Source organism: Aspergillus oryzae, chromosome 4 (genome assembly GCF_000184455.2).
Source record: "Aspergillus oryzae RIB40 DNA, chromosome 4".
NCBI lineage: Eukaryota > Fungi > Ascomycota > Eurotiomycetes > Eurotiales > Aspergillaceae > Aspergillus > Aspergillus oryzae.
The window spans coordinates 2,106,770-2,121,072 of record NC_036438.1 but is presented as its reverse complement, the minus strand read 5'-3'; the positions used below and the strand labels follow the sequence as shown (position 1 = coordinate 2,121,072).

Genomic DNA, 14,303 nt, shown 5'->3' with positions numbered 1-14,303 from the left:
GAGAAAGGAAAAGAAAAGAACTAGGATGGAGCTAGCAGAGTGTCTTATATAGATGCGGGGAATGAATCATGTGATGGTGAGATTTGGTGATCGGCCACATGACGGCGTAGATCATAGATGCCTTAGTTCCTATATAGTTTGTTTTCAGATTGCATGGAAAACTGTGTGGATAATATCCTTTCAGCAAGTTAGTCACAAATTAGTTCTTTGTCTGCAAGCATAATTATGTTCATGGATTATAACCACCATAAACATTCACTCCCTATTCCCTGCATCTACAATACGGTCCTCTCCAGCACAGGCGATCAAGATCTATAAAAGGATAAGGGTATAGTAAAGCTGAAAAGGTCTGCCCTTTAAGGTTACTTCTATCTTATCTATATCAACCTGGGAAGTTTTACTCATTGTACCAGCAGCATTTGATGTTGAAGTCCATCCATACAAGTAACACCAAAGAATGACATATATCAGCTTCTTAGGCGGTGACAACTAGCACTTTTAGATTTCTATACTCACAAGCAGAATGCTTTTACCACAGCAACCAACACACTATTCACTAAAACACTGATCATCATAACCAAAACGTTGAAAACAGCGAAATTAGAGCCAGAACAACAGGTCTTGCCAACGACCAGAGCCACCAGAGTATAAGCACCCCCTTACTTTCTTTTATCAAAGCTTTGCCCTTTCATACAATCAAGGTAAGGAAGAATGAACGCTCTTATTCCATTACTCATATCGAGTCTCCTTTTTCGAAACCCTGTGTCTTTCATTGCTAAGTGTCATTGTTTATATCATCCGCTGATCCTAGGTAAAACAGGGAATAGGTACTATGGTTAGCTGGACATTAGCAGGGATCACTATTCATGGAGATATACTCATTACATTCGTGATGGTATATACACTGCTCACGCTGCTTAAGCTGTATGGATTATATGTGCTGGCCGTGCTGGCCGATTTTGCTGCAAATTTCGAAGCAGATGAACTGGAGGAGTGGTTGGAACATGCTAGAGCTCGAAGGAACAATGTCTACGCACACAGCAGTTCCACAGACAGTGATTCGGCAGACACCAATTTTACGGATAGTGATTACACTGGCAGTGACTGAGATGTTGGCATGATCTACGGAAGTGGTCTTACAGGTGGTACTTACATAACAGCGACTGACGCCATGATGCTGGCTTGATCCATGGATATATATTTTAAAGACGTGGTTTACGGACAGTGATCGAGATGTTGGATTGATTCATACAATGTACCTGATGGCTAGATTGCCTTGCTCCATCTCTGCTTCTCAACGCCTGCCAACAGTATCATGCCGAGTCAGGATCAAGCCACATATTGAAAGCTCGTTAGTCCCAATCATGGTATCGTTTTCATACTCAGAGAGTAAATGCTTACCTTCTTTTGCATAATGCTCTTCTCTTTTATACATTTAATCCATGCCTTTTCACTGATTAATATGGTTTCTGATATCGCTGTAAGATGCTACCTTCTTATCGCGCAATATTGCGAAAGCAATTTCGACATCTTTCTGGCCACTTACTATCCGTCTTGAGTAGCCCTATATGCATCCTAGACGTAAGGAGCACCGGCCGATAAGCCATTACTCTCCTTGCGCAAGGACACGAGCGGGATCGGGCTATCGGCAAGGCATCCCATTGAAAATCCATGAGATGAGCGCCAAGTATGTCTGCTTAGTTCTCCCAACTGTGGAATGCATATTGCAAGTCTTATCAGGATAGAATTTGTAGCTTTGCAAATAGCCAGAACCACAATCGGTGATCACTCCCTCATTTCTTTTATTTCACTCTTATGGAAGCACATTTATGAGTTACAGTCGAGGCTAGAAGGAATATAATAGATGTCTGGACAGGGATTATCTTGCGAGGCTGACTTCTTGCAGCCCCAATCAGCCATGTCTTTCACCCCGTATTGCAGATGATCCTCACACCCATTTCCTCGATTGGATGAACGAACAGGCTCCATGAGTGCGCATCTTGCGGTCTGTAGGACTATAGCAACTATAATTAGTGCAGCCCTCTCTCTGCGTTATACCATAATACCCTGCACTCTGCAGTCTAAATCATGTTTCAGGAGAACTTCCCGACACACAGAGTAAACATACCTAATAGCAATACTGTTCCTCTGTTTTACTCTAGCAGTGCGCTTTTGCATACTATGAAAAACAAACTGACTACTTACGATATAAAATTCCGCAGCAAAGCACTTCCAAAAATTCTCAAGCTATTTCGCCAAACACCCAAGCATGAGCGCGCTGTATCCCCGGGCTTCCTGGGTCTTCCGAGCGAGATTCGTCTGCTTATCTACCAACTTGCCTTCTCTACTACCTGCGACCATATCCTCGTCACTGCCGATCGTGACAGACGTGCGAGTCGTCCAATAACAAATACAGATGATATAAACGAAAGACCTACTCGAGAGCTCAGATATACTCGTACGCCTTCCGTACCTTTACTAGCAGCCTTACTTCAGACGAACAAACAGATATATCGTGAAGCCCTTCCGGTTCTATACGCGAACACCATATTCTCTACCTCATCGAATCCCACCTCATTAATGTACTTGAAGGATCGCCTGTCAGAATTCGCGATAAGCAATATTCGACAGGTTCAGCTTTGCCCTACCTCTCTACTCTCAGAGTCTTTTATTCGAGAGCGAGAGTTGCTCTCGTGGACCGTCCTTTGCGCTGAAGTCGCTGATCTTCCCGGCCTTCGCCAAGTTTGGATATCATACTCCAGCCCGGAGATGTTGAAGAATGGTACTGTAGAGTTCCATCGAGGGCGTTATGCAAAATGGTTGGATTTAATTCAAGTTAAGAAGTCTCTTGTCTTTGACGTATTTGAGGGTAGCGCAGATGACAGGGAAGAATGTCGAGAACGGTTCAGAGAGATTATACAAGACGCCGGTGACACCTTGGGGGTTTGATGTATATTACTATTCTATGTTATAACTCTTTCATCGGTCTCTATAGTTTATAGAAATACTTGGTTCTAGTCTGTGTTACCAAACTGCCTATCAAAAGTAGTCGGTTCATTGCTATTGCAGCTAGACTCCAGAGACTATCTGTGTATGTTTGGATCTGCATTAAGGCAAAGTTCATGGTGATATGCTTTATATCGAGGTGAGTTTCGGTTGTATTCTCCGTATTATTTATCAGTTTATCGGCGGTCTTTTCCGTTGTTAATAAACTCTTTATACTGGGTGTTTCTAGTTAGAACAATATAAGTCAAGGATACGTCAAGCTAAGTATATCGCCTAATGGCAATTAAGCAGCAACACATCTGATCGTACTAGTAGTCACAGGAGTCAAGCCTTATATAAAGAGTCTGTCCCAGTCCGTCCCTTGTTCTAACCCTCACCAAATCCCCTTATATTTTCAATTTTAGAAAGGATGGCCATAGACCCTCACTCCTCAAGATCTAGGACAATCAGCTAACAGATTTTCGTAAACTAGGACCCTCAAGAACATGAACAAGAATGAAAACGCTAAACCCATCGCCTCCCAAAAGACAAGCAAATGTCACCAGGTTGATACCGTGACACTTGATAGAGTGGACTACGATATCAAAGGCTTATCTCTTGAGGAAATTGCTCAAGACATAGCGAAAGATGTACCGGTAGATGTGATCGGGAAACAGTGGGGATTTAATGAACGCAAGATGAATTGATCATGTCCCAAGTCGCATTCGTGTCTTTCCTGGTATTAATCCTCCTATCGTTCTCTATGCTTGCTTTCCAGATTAGCACCCAAGTCCCGTCCTGTACGTATTTGAGTACGTGTTAGTGTAGTAATAGCAATGATGGGTCTTTCTGTTCGGTATTCGGGCTTCGCAGTAGGGCTTGCGCGAGGACTATTATGTATCAGATAGTCCACCTCGAGAAAGTAGATAATCTCTGGGTTATTGCTGGTGAGCGAGATTCATGGGCAGTGTGTAAAGCTATTATCATCGACTGTGTGATTAAAAGAGAAGGTCGGGGGGAGGGGCTGGTAGATATATTTGAGTGTCATTTTTATATCACGGTGCAGCTGATCACGCGATAAGTCCACGTTAGAGGTTTTATAGGGCATACTGAGATATATTTATTTCTATTTGACTAACTCAGCGGTAGATGGCTTCTATATACTATATTGTAGAGTAACAGCAACAAAGCGCACCAAGTTGCCAAGAAACGTATTTGGTTCAGGTTCTGAGGTGACCGACAACGGTAAACAAGTATTCTACTGGAGTTGATTCCACACCGCGAAAGCGAGGAGCAGAGGTAGTGCTTACATGCTGACAACAGGCAGATGATAGATCACAATCCCATATCAATGCTCATACATTAGTGAAAAGCGTAACATGCATCTAAGGTGCTGGTAAGCAACCCGCCAATCATAGTTCATCAGAGTAGATCCTTGACTGAAGAAGTAAATGTGGCTGTGCATCTCAATGTGTGGCGCACGAGTCAGCCGCACAGATCAGGCAGTGATATCATCGCCCAGGAAGCTTCGATGTTCCTGGATTCCTGAATGCATCTGTAGCCCCTTTCTCCAGATTCTGGTGAAACTGAATGATGTTGATCTACGAAATATTTAAGCGACGTTTCTGGTCTAGATGACTGTCAGCTAGGGATACCCTAGAATTTTTTTTTTGAAATATACAGCTCACCGACCCAGCCATCTAATAACTTTAATACCCCTCTGTCGATCTGATCTCAGCCCTTGCTGGCTAAGACTGCCTTTTAACTTCGCCACTACCTTTAAGCTATCCTAGAGGAATATAATTGTTTCACTCGCTTTCTTTTATACTCTGATTATTTATTTACTCGTCTTATTTATATGAAGTAATCCAACATGCAGCAATTCAAACAATGGCGACGTCCGTCGCAAACGAAACCGCACGATCCAGTGCTGACCTCCGAGGACGAAGCCTTTTTACGCAATATCGTATCCGAACCTACCAACGCAGCACCCAGTTCTTCTGCCGGCGCAGTTGATGATAGTCGATCGCCTGTCAGTCCCATTGCAACTGATGCGCCGGACACCCTCGTCTCACCAGTGTCGCCCTTGGAAGAGTTCAGAGAGCTAGGTGAAGAAGCAAGGAAGGCTAGAGAGAAGGAGGAACAGAAACTCGGTCCTGATCCCCAAAGACAGAGCTCCAAGGATGGAAGTTCTTCACAGGCAGAGGAGAAGAAGAAGAAAACTTGGAGCAGTTGGTTACGGAGGAAGACAACTGTGAAGAAGGTGAGCTCTTTCTCAGCTCCTTTATAATTCTCCCGTGGATGATTCAATTCATTCTGACATTCCATGATGAAAGGACAAACAACCTGTAAAGACCGAAGTGTCGGGCGACGCGCAAACTAATCCGCCCGCCAATTCCAAGGACGAAAATGACGCGAGGCAGGAGACAGAGGACATGACGGAGATACTGGAAAAGCTGAACCTCGCAGCGGACAATAACCGTGTTTTCTCGGTCAGTGATGAGATGCAGGAACTTCTGCGCAAGTTCAAGTTGATCTTCAAGGACTTGATCAACGGGGTCCCGACTGCTTATCATGATCTTGAGATGCTCCTTACCAACGGCAACACGCAGTTGCAAGGTGCATATTCTAAGCTCCCGGGGCCGATACAGAAACTCATCGAAAAGCTTCCAGAGCGATGGACGGAAACTTTGGCGCCTGAGATGATCGCTGTAGCAAGTGAAAGGGCTGCAAAGAGCGGCGTTAATATAGATAACATTGGCAAGGCAGCCGCCGCTGCCAATAAGATGGGCATTAAGGTTCCCAGTCTGAAAGAGCTGGTTGGGAAACCGGCGGCTATTGTCGGCATGCTACGATCGATCATGGCGTTCTTGCGAGCTCGATTCCCTGCCGTGCTGGGCATGAATGTGCTTTGGTCATTGGCTCTATCTAGTAAGTGTGTCTGTAGATTTCTATGCTCGACCTTCAACCATTGGCGAAACATGCTGACAATTGCATCACACAGTCCTTTTATTCGTTCTTTGGTACTGCCATAAACGTGGTCGCGAAGTCCGCCTCGAGAACGAACGTCTCGTCACCGAGGAGGAGATAGAAAAGCTGAACGAGCAGTCTTCATCTGACGAGAAAATTCGAACAACCGAGACTCTCACTACAACCGCCCCGCAAGGTGCTTCGGCAGCTGAAATCCGGGAGGGGGTGAAAGATGCCCAACAATCTCGTGAGAGAGCTATTGCTGCGGCTCAAAGTACACAACTGAAAAACGATACAAATGACAATAACCCCAAGCCGACGCGATCGAAGTCAATTTTATCCATTTGGGGCAGATCAGGCCAAAAGCCAGAACCAGCTACAAAGATCCAGCCATACCCGGGAACGTGATTATCCCTTCTTGTTTCACTATTTGTTTCGATTTTTACTTTTCCTCTTTGCTGGTTTCGCGCCTGGGCTGGCAACCTGGGGTTATTGTTCGATACTACCTCTGTTTACTTCACGAAGCTTGTGTGGCCATGATTACAGGATAACGACACAGAACCAGGCCTTTGATTTCTTGGTACTTTTAAGGATTTTAGTTTATGCAGATGACTTATGACGGTTCCATCTTAACAATACGAGCAATATGACATTATGATCTTCTTCAGCCAGTCAGGCGGCATCAGAGTATGATGAGTAATGACTCTCGGAGCAAAGAAAAATGAAATGAAAAGCAACAACCACTGGGGGGTAGAGAGGACGTCAAATTTGGCCACCTGTTCTATTCAAAGATAGCACCTAATCTCCCGTGAGCCATGGAAAGGGGTCGGTCCGGCCAGAAATTGCGGATTTGCGGTCCCGAGTGGCAATTGAACGGGTTCCATGTGGTTTACTGGAAGGTCGGCATCAATCCGGCCCATCCTCGCTTGCCGGAATTTTCTGGAAGATCGGCTCTGCGCTGACAGGACTCATTTTACAGACAACCGCAACAGTCTGCACATATGAAGCACATGACGCGAGATGTCTTGAAGCTACTGCTAATTATTACTCTAGTGTTTCGTACTAAGTGGTGCACTGTATGGTAATTAAGGCATGGATGCTTCCATACTAGTACGCTGGAAAATAAATCGACGGGTGCGGGGTGCAGCGAATGAGTATGCATTGGCCAATGGGATCTTCGGGGGTTGCCGATCATGAGTAAATGACGGAGCCTAATGGACATAACTGGTTAGTGGAGCCTGGTATCATACCAGAAATTACCGTCTTGATAATGGGCTGCTACTAGTACCTACTTGGGTACTACTAGGTGAGAAGGACTTGTCTACTGAAGGTTCAATATATGGAGATGATATAGTGTGAAAAGTCCTCTACATGTCTCATGATACCTGGCTACCTCCTAGTAGTTAATCCACCGGATGATGTCTTCTAATCCTTGTGTATGGATGTTTGAAGCATTGTTGTCCGTAGTAGTATCGAGCCACCGATGTGGGGACGAACAACTGTACATACGTACGGAATAATCTGGACTAGAAATGCAGGTGATTCCTGGCATCTGTCTATAGTAGTTGGGCTTTACCCAATAGATCCAGGGTTCACCAGCTGATGTTGCAGCCGGACTCGGATTATCTCACCAGTTTATGCCCATGTGTGTATTAATTATTGTACGCATTGTATAGCCCACTGGCCAGGATTTGAGCCGTACCGGATAGCGCGCCTGCATGGCCCATTCATCCTGCATATAGATAATCAGTTCCACGATTCGGCAACCATTCCAATGCAGCCAGCTGTCCCCTTACCGCCCCTTTGACCCAATCAGGCCATGCATCATGCGTACCAGCGTCGACTACAAAGGCTATGTATTTTGAGTGAGTAAGTAAGTATGTACATGTACGATCTAGGCAATAGGAGGTGCTCATACTCCATCAAGTAGCTACCTAACTCCTAATCCTTCCTGCCAGGTAATAAACAGTGTGTCGTGTCATGTCTTGACAGCGGCAACGGCGGGAATTCGTTTGTAATGAACCTCGATATAACCTTCCCACTCTTCTCCTTTCCTTGTGTTATTGTCCTAGACTTGCCACTGTGGAGAGGAATTGTGAAAATATGAAGCAAGAGGGACGACAGTCGTCCGACCCAGACCAGGAAAAATCAATAAAATAGAATTTGCAAATGAATCATTACTTCAGTCGTTGGCGCGGTAGATGGCCGCCGCTAGTGGCGCACCTCGGCCAATCCGAACCAGGATTGGAGGTAAGAGAATGATACAGACATTTTCCCACATGGAGGGACCATTGTAATATCCTATTGTAACTCGGCAGCTATCCAACGGATCGCCCGACATAATTGCATACTGCCACTCCCAGATACGGATACATGGTTCGTTATTCTTTCTGACTCATGTGATGAATCATATTTCTTGGGTAAATACAGTTGTGATCTAGAGATTGATGATGTCGTGTCTGCAGGCTCGTGCAGGAAGCACGGTTCAAAGAAAGCCCCCTGACTTGATGGGGCATGTAAGTATGTAAGTACATACTTAGCCTGTACATATTCCTGGCCCATCTTTTGGGCAATGCTTTTTCCGTCGAACGTTGGTAATTTTACGGAGATTTTGGCGCATCCGTTGGAAGATCGCTTTCTTACATACTTAATATTGCATTCCACATGACCCCTCATTGGAGATGGGAGGCTCAGAAAAGATCTACATTCCTTTCGCCTACAGGGCTATTGGTAGTTCGTGCGTTATTCCCGTATTGGGCTGTGGAAACGTACGTATGTCGAAAATGTAGGAGAATTAAATTGCTGTCACAATTGTCGGAAGAAGAAATACTATGCCTCGTAAATGAGGCACCCTGCTATATTTCCCCTTTTCGCTTGTCTGATCATCCGGTTATTTTCGTTGTATGGAAATTTTTTACTTGTAGATCAAAGAGCGGGCCAAGCGCCCTGTATCTCTGACATGGCAAACGCAGAACTGGGTACGGGGGTGAGTGTCGTTATTGATGGATCATCGACGCAAGCTGCAGAATAAGGTACCCAACGGAAAATCCTCCTGTACGGAGTACAGAGTACAGTACATCCATATCAGTTGGTTCTCCTTTCAGAGCTCTTTGCGTGACTAGGTACCCTAGGTCGAGTCTTGTATTATCCGAAGGTCGTGACTCAACTTCAGCAGCGAATCGACTCAATCTGGTCAAATCCGTATTCCATTACTGGCTGTTCAAGTCAAGATGACTGATGAATATCGCCTCAAATCAAATCCTTTACAGATCCATTCGGTCATTGGCCCCGGCCGCTAGGAGAAACCGTAGGTACTAGGTAAGAAAAGAGAAAACAGAAGAGGAAAAAAAAAAAAGATGCGGTGAGCACCTGCCGACCAATGACAATGCATGCTTTAGTGGTTCCTGACCAATCAAGGATGACAATACTGCGACCGGGTGATGCAAGCCCCACCATGATTGGAAAAATTGGCCCGCCCCATCCCCAAGTCCGTTCCGTCTTGTAACGGGCCAGTGACGGCGGTGGTACAGTACGCTAGCTGATCTTCTGCCTCCCTTCTCTTTCTCCCGGCCTTTTCTTCTTCCAAACATCCCAATCCACCCCTCATTCGATCTGCCATCCAACGTCGCAGATTCCCCTCCTTTTTTACAACGCTATAGAAATTCTTTTCACTGTCCTTATCAACAAATATCGTCAAAAGTTCGTTGCCAAAATGGCCTTCGTTGAGCTGTAGATTCCTCGCTGGGGGGCACGACAGTCTTTTCCTGCTCCCCAGTCCAGCAGCTCCGAGTTTCCTCAATCGACTTGACGATATTTGTTTTCTCTTTCGACGCAAAGTCTTGCAGCGTCGAAATTGCCCCCAAGTACAGTTACAGAAGAAGCACATTAACGTCCGCCGTGGACGGTGAGGTGCTTTCACACTCGAAAAGTTCTTCGCTATCGTTCTGATCAAACCTCCCCCTCCTCCTCTTCTCTTCCCATCCCTGACCCTTCACCACCTACCATTCACCTCTGTCGAACGATAACGAACGCTCTCCTGATCCTCTCTACGTTATAACGAACTGACGGCCAAGAAAACAACAAAAATTGTCTTGATTATCCACTTATACCTACTACGGAATCTCTGACGCAATACACTGCGGCTTGCAAACGGGTAACAAAACTTTGTCAACCCGAGGTACCCAAAACCAACTTGGTTCCATATTGAACCGTATTCTTGTCAATTATCACATTAAAACAATACCATTGTCGACGCAATGCCGCCAACCGCTCACCCCCCCAGGCGGCCTTCGAAGGATGCCGGCAGGGACAACCGCCGTCTCAACTCGAGTCCCATGTCCCGTATCGGGCAACACTCTCCAAGAATATCAAACAAGGCAATTTCCCTTGGGTCATTGACGGCCGACAGGAAACGGAGGGCTTCCTCGTCCGTCTCCAGCGTGTCGTCGGTCTCGTCTGTAGATCTCAGTGACGATGTAAACGAGTCAGATGCTGATGACGAAGAGGACCCACCTGCTGTCCGTGGCCCGTCTTATGGCCGTCGTGACAAGGCTCATAAGGCGGGAATGAAATCTACAAAAAGAACAAAGAAGATGAGGCTCTCGGAAGATGACGGCTACGATGGCCAAAAGAGCAGTGGCGATAACGACTCGGAAGATAGCTCCGATGATGTTTACGCAGCAGTTGACTACATCAGCGATGGAGATGACGATGAAGATCATGATGTAGAGAAGTTGGAAGAACTATTGATCGTGGAGTCAGAGGATGAGAATGATTTCAATGGCATCTTGACAGCCTCTACCGTCAGCGTGGCCAATTCCCACGATTGGGCGGGCCCCAATGTGTTTGATGACCACATGCTGCTTTCAGCTGCCTCATTTTTCGACGAAGAGCAGCTCTACACCGCCATGGAAGCCTTCGGGGAAACCGACTTGGCCAGTGAAACGGCCGTAGAAACACCGGTTCCCCGCCGGGTGCACTTTGAGGAAGACTCGGATTCATCGTCTGATAGCGATTCCCATACTGAGGATGAAATCCCGAGCGACTTCCTCCAGCAGGACAGCCTTGATCCTCAGCTACGTCGCATGATTGAGAATGACAACGAGACCTACAGCAACCGACGACGGCAGTCCGACGAATTGTTCGCGGAGTCCGACTATGGTCATTCAAACATTTATCACGTCGAGTCGGATGCTGTCTCTGAGGAATCGGAGTCCAGCGGATACGAGAGTATGCAGACACCTATGGAAGTTGAACTTAACCTCATGCTAACCAACTTCAAGCCGATGATGGCGAGACTACAGATGAAGACCTTCCCCCACCAGCAACGATTACCCATCCTCGCTCTATCCTGCGCCGTGACTCCTCGGCTTCTCTCCAAGCTACCACTGCTGAAGAGACGAATGATTCTACTTCCCGTCGGCGAGGGCCCATAATGGGAACCTTCGTTGCCGACCCCCACAAGCCTGTTGCACTCGTGGACTGCACGGGCAAGCATCTAGTGATCATTCCTGCATATGCCTCCTCTCGTCATGATTGGCTCGAGTCTGCCACAAATAGCATCTGTGGCACGGCTAATAATAGCCCGCGCGCAACTACAATGCACCTCGTTGATGAGAGTGACACAGATGCGCTCGCATCGCCGAATCACGTTGACCTCAGCCCGATGTTGGCCTCTAGCGCTAACCTCATGATGACGGCCCTTGGGAATGAGGTTACCACCGGTGGTCAAGTCATGGGTCCGCCCGAAGCCTTCTATCCGTCTCGTGACTTTGCCATTGATAGTTCATTTGAGGATGATGAAGAGGATGATCCAGAGGCTGCTTTGAATGTCGATGATTTTATTGACTTTGGTAACGGCTCATCCGATGATGATATGGACAAGGAATTCGACGATGATGCACTGGCCTCGCCGATGGGGGCGCCCACCATCCCAGCTGCTGCCGGCACACCAACCCCTACTCGCGGAGGGGATTCACAAACAAACAGTGCGGAGCGTTTCTTGAACCACCTGGACCGTGGTATTGTGACGGCTTTCCGTCGTAATCACAATCGGTACCAGGCACTGCTACGCCTCCCGCAACACCGGGAGTTTATGCCGGCCAACTCACCATCTCGGCCAGCCAGTGTCTTCAGACATGCGAAACATGCGGATCAACGCACGCCTACGCGGAAACGCAAAGCGAACGGTTACAATGGCGGCGAGGCGGTCCGACGGAAGCTGATGGATGCCCACCGTCGTAGCCAACTTCCCTTCTAGAAATTTAACGGCAGACATCTTAATGTAAAGACGTGCCTCTCTTACTCTTGCGATACCCATCACTGTTATGACCACTTATGTCTCGGATTTACTGGCACGTTGTCACGGCATAGCTATCATTTCTTCTTTTTGTTCCCAAACCTTGCTGAGTCTGTGTTAGCGGCATAGACCTCCCCGTAAGGGGCCATGATTTCGGCTCGGTTTCAGCTGATAAAAGGTTCGACGACTGTTTGCTTTCTTTTTTTTTTTGGATGGAGCGGGCATCTAGACCAAGGTTTGACTGAATGCTCAGGACCGGTCTGTGTGTATGGGAGGCTTTCTGCGAGGAAATTCATTTCGGTCGAGGAAAAGTTGGTGATGGAGTCTGAAAAAATCCGATGGCCAAAAGTTAACGTGATTTTCCTACTGGAGTCGGTGGTGATGCTATATTTGGCGAAAGGGATATACGGCTCTTGTTTACTCGGATTTGTTGATGTGTCTCCTTTTATTTTCTTTGTTCTAGGTCTGTCCCGTTACAGACTTCGCGTAGATAATATTTTTATCAATGCAAAAAAAAAAAAAGTTTAAACACAAAAAAAGAAGGGACAATGTAACAGAAGGCTCTGCGTGGTAGGCAGCAAGGAAATGATTATTTGATCCTGGAGAGGTGTAGGGTAACATTGTGGCTTCAAACAACGGAGGCCCGCGGAAGAAACCTTTGCTACGTCAAAACAAGAGAGCTAAGACAACTTGGTACTACCTCTGGTCAGTAGTTCATGCCATTGGGTCGTGCCCTGGGCTTCTCATGGGGAGAAAGAGCCGAACAAGATATTACTCGATGCAAGCCACCGCACTTGGTCTCGCTTGAGGATGCAACCCATGGACCCGTTGAGCATCGTGCGACATGCCAAGCAAGCACCCTCGATTCTCCCAAGCCGAGTGTGCACCGAATATTCCATGATGGTGTGCAATGCAGTCGGAGCATAAATGACGGAGCACCTTACCTCATGGCAGGGTATGGCCCCTGAGGGGTGAGGGTATTTCCTCGGTCGAGAACATTTTTCCCTTCATGGAGAGCGAAAAAAGGTTCCCAGCTGGTTTCACCATGCTTCCCCATTTCGAAAGAGAAGAAATGATAGGTCGCAAACCACTTGTGGCTGATGCAGTGATCATCTGATTCGTTCGCACCTATCCTGAATTGGGGAGGTGCTCAGTAGTTCCCTAGTCAAGAGGTCCCTGAAGTGGGATATCCGGTTTTTGTCTGTTGTTCGTTGGGGCGAGCTTCTCATTATCTTCGCCCCCTATTGAAGTTTAATGGTAGAGCGTGAAAGAGTTAATCGGTTAAAGGATGGGTTCGGGCGGTTCGTGATCCGGTCCGGCGGTTAATCGACGCTGGGGATGGGTGCATGGTGAGGAAATTTGTCAAAGAATCGAGAACCCTATAATTAGTTCCCGTAAAATTAGAGGCTTTCGGGGGACCTTCTCACACTGGCTGAGTTTCAAGCGAGACGCCCTGTGGAGTGATGGTCGCCCATTCTGGCCCCTGCTGTGAACCCTCGATTATTATCTTGCATGGCCTTGATGCTATGCGGGGTGATAGACTGCGACTGCTCAGTAGGGTCTGGATTGTCACCCTATTTGTGTCTCTCCACTGAACCTTCGATCTATCAATTGCATATTTTATGTCATTTCCTCCTATGATTAATCGCATATTCGATTTGATTCTGGACTGGACACAGCGGCAAGTTCGCCACCACCGTTTCCTGTTTGTGTTGTCGTTGTATTTGCTTCTTCTTGTTCTTGTTCTTCTATATAGTCTACGAGAGGAAGGGCCCTCTGCCGATCCGGCGGCTGTTCGAGCGATCATCACCGTTTTCCCTTTCCCCATAGGCTAGACTAGATCTTATCCTCACACCTGTTCGTCTGAAGACTTCACTGCCGACTCGCACATCGGAACCTGTTGTCCATTCTGCAGAAAATGAAGTATTTGATTGGCGACCAAGGGCGTATAGTTTGCTCTCACCTTCAGGACATGTGGAAATAATGCGGCCTTGGTGGCGGCGCCGTGATTGGTGGAGTGTCGAGGTACCTGCACTAGCGGAACAGCGCG

General features: G+C 46.9%; 2 protein-coding genes across 2 annotated transcripts; both read left to right on the top strand.

The window, feature by feature from the left end:
- Positions 1 to 4,858: 4,858 nt before the first annotated feature.
- On the top strand, positions 4,859 to 6,363 carry AO090012000820 (uncharacterized protein; the record flags this gene model as incomplete). The annotated part of the gene is made up of 3 exons (XM_023236646.1): positions 4,859 to 5,248; positions 5,340 to 5,916; positions 5,990 to 6,363. The coding sequence occupies 3 exons, from the start codon at positions 4,859 to 4,861 to the stop codon at positions 6,361 to 6,363; spliced, it is 1,341 nt and encodes a 446-aa protein (XP_023091552.1).
- A 3,848-nt stretch (positions 6,364 to 10,211) lies between these two features.
- AO090012000819 (uncharacterized protein) lies at positions 10,212 to 12,214 on the top strand (the record flags this gene model as incomplete). The annotated part of the gene is made up of 2 exons (XM_001727721.3): positions 10,212 to 11,184; positions 11,238 to 12,214. 2 exons carry the CDS (start codon positions 10,212 to 10,214, stop codon positions 12,212 to 12,214), a joined length of 1,950 nt encoding a protein of 649 aa, XP_001727773.1.
- Positions 12,215 to 14,303: the final 2,089 nt, after the last annotated feature.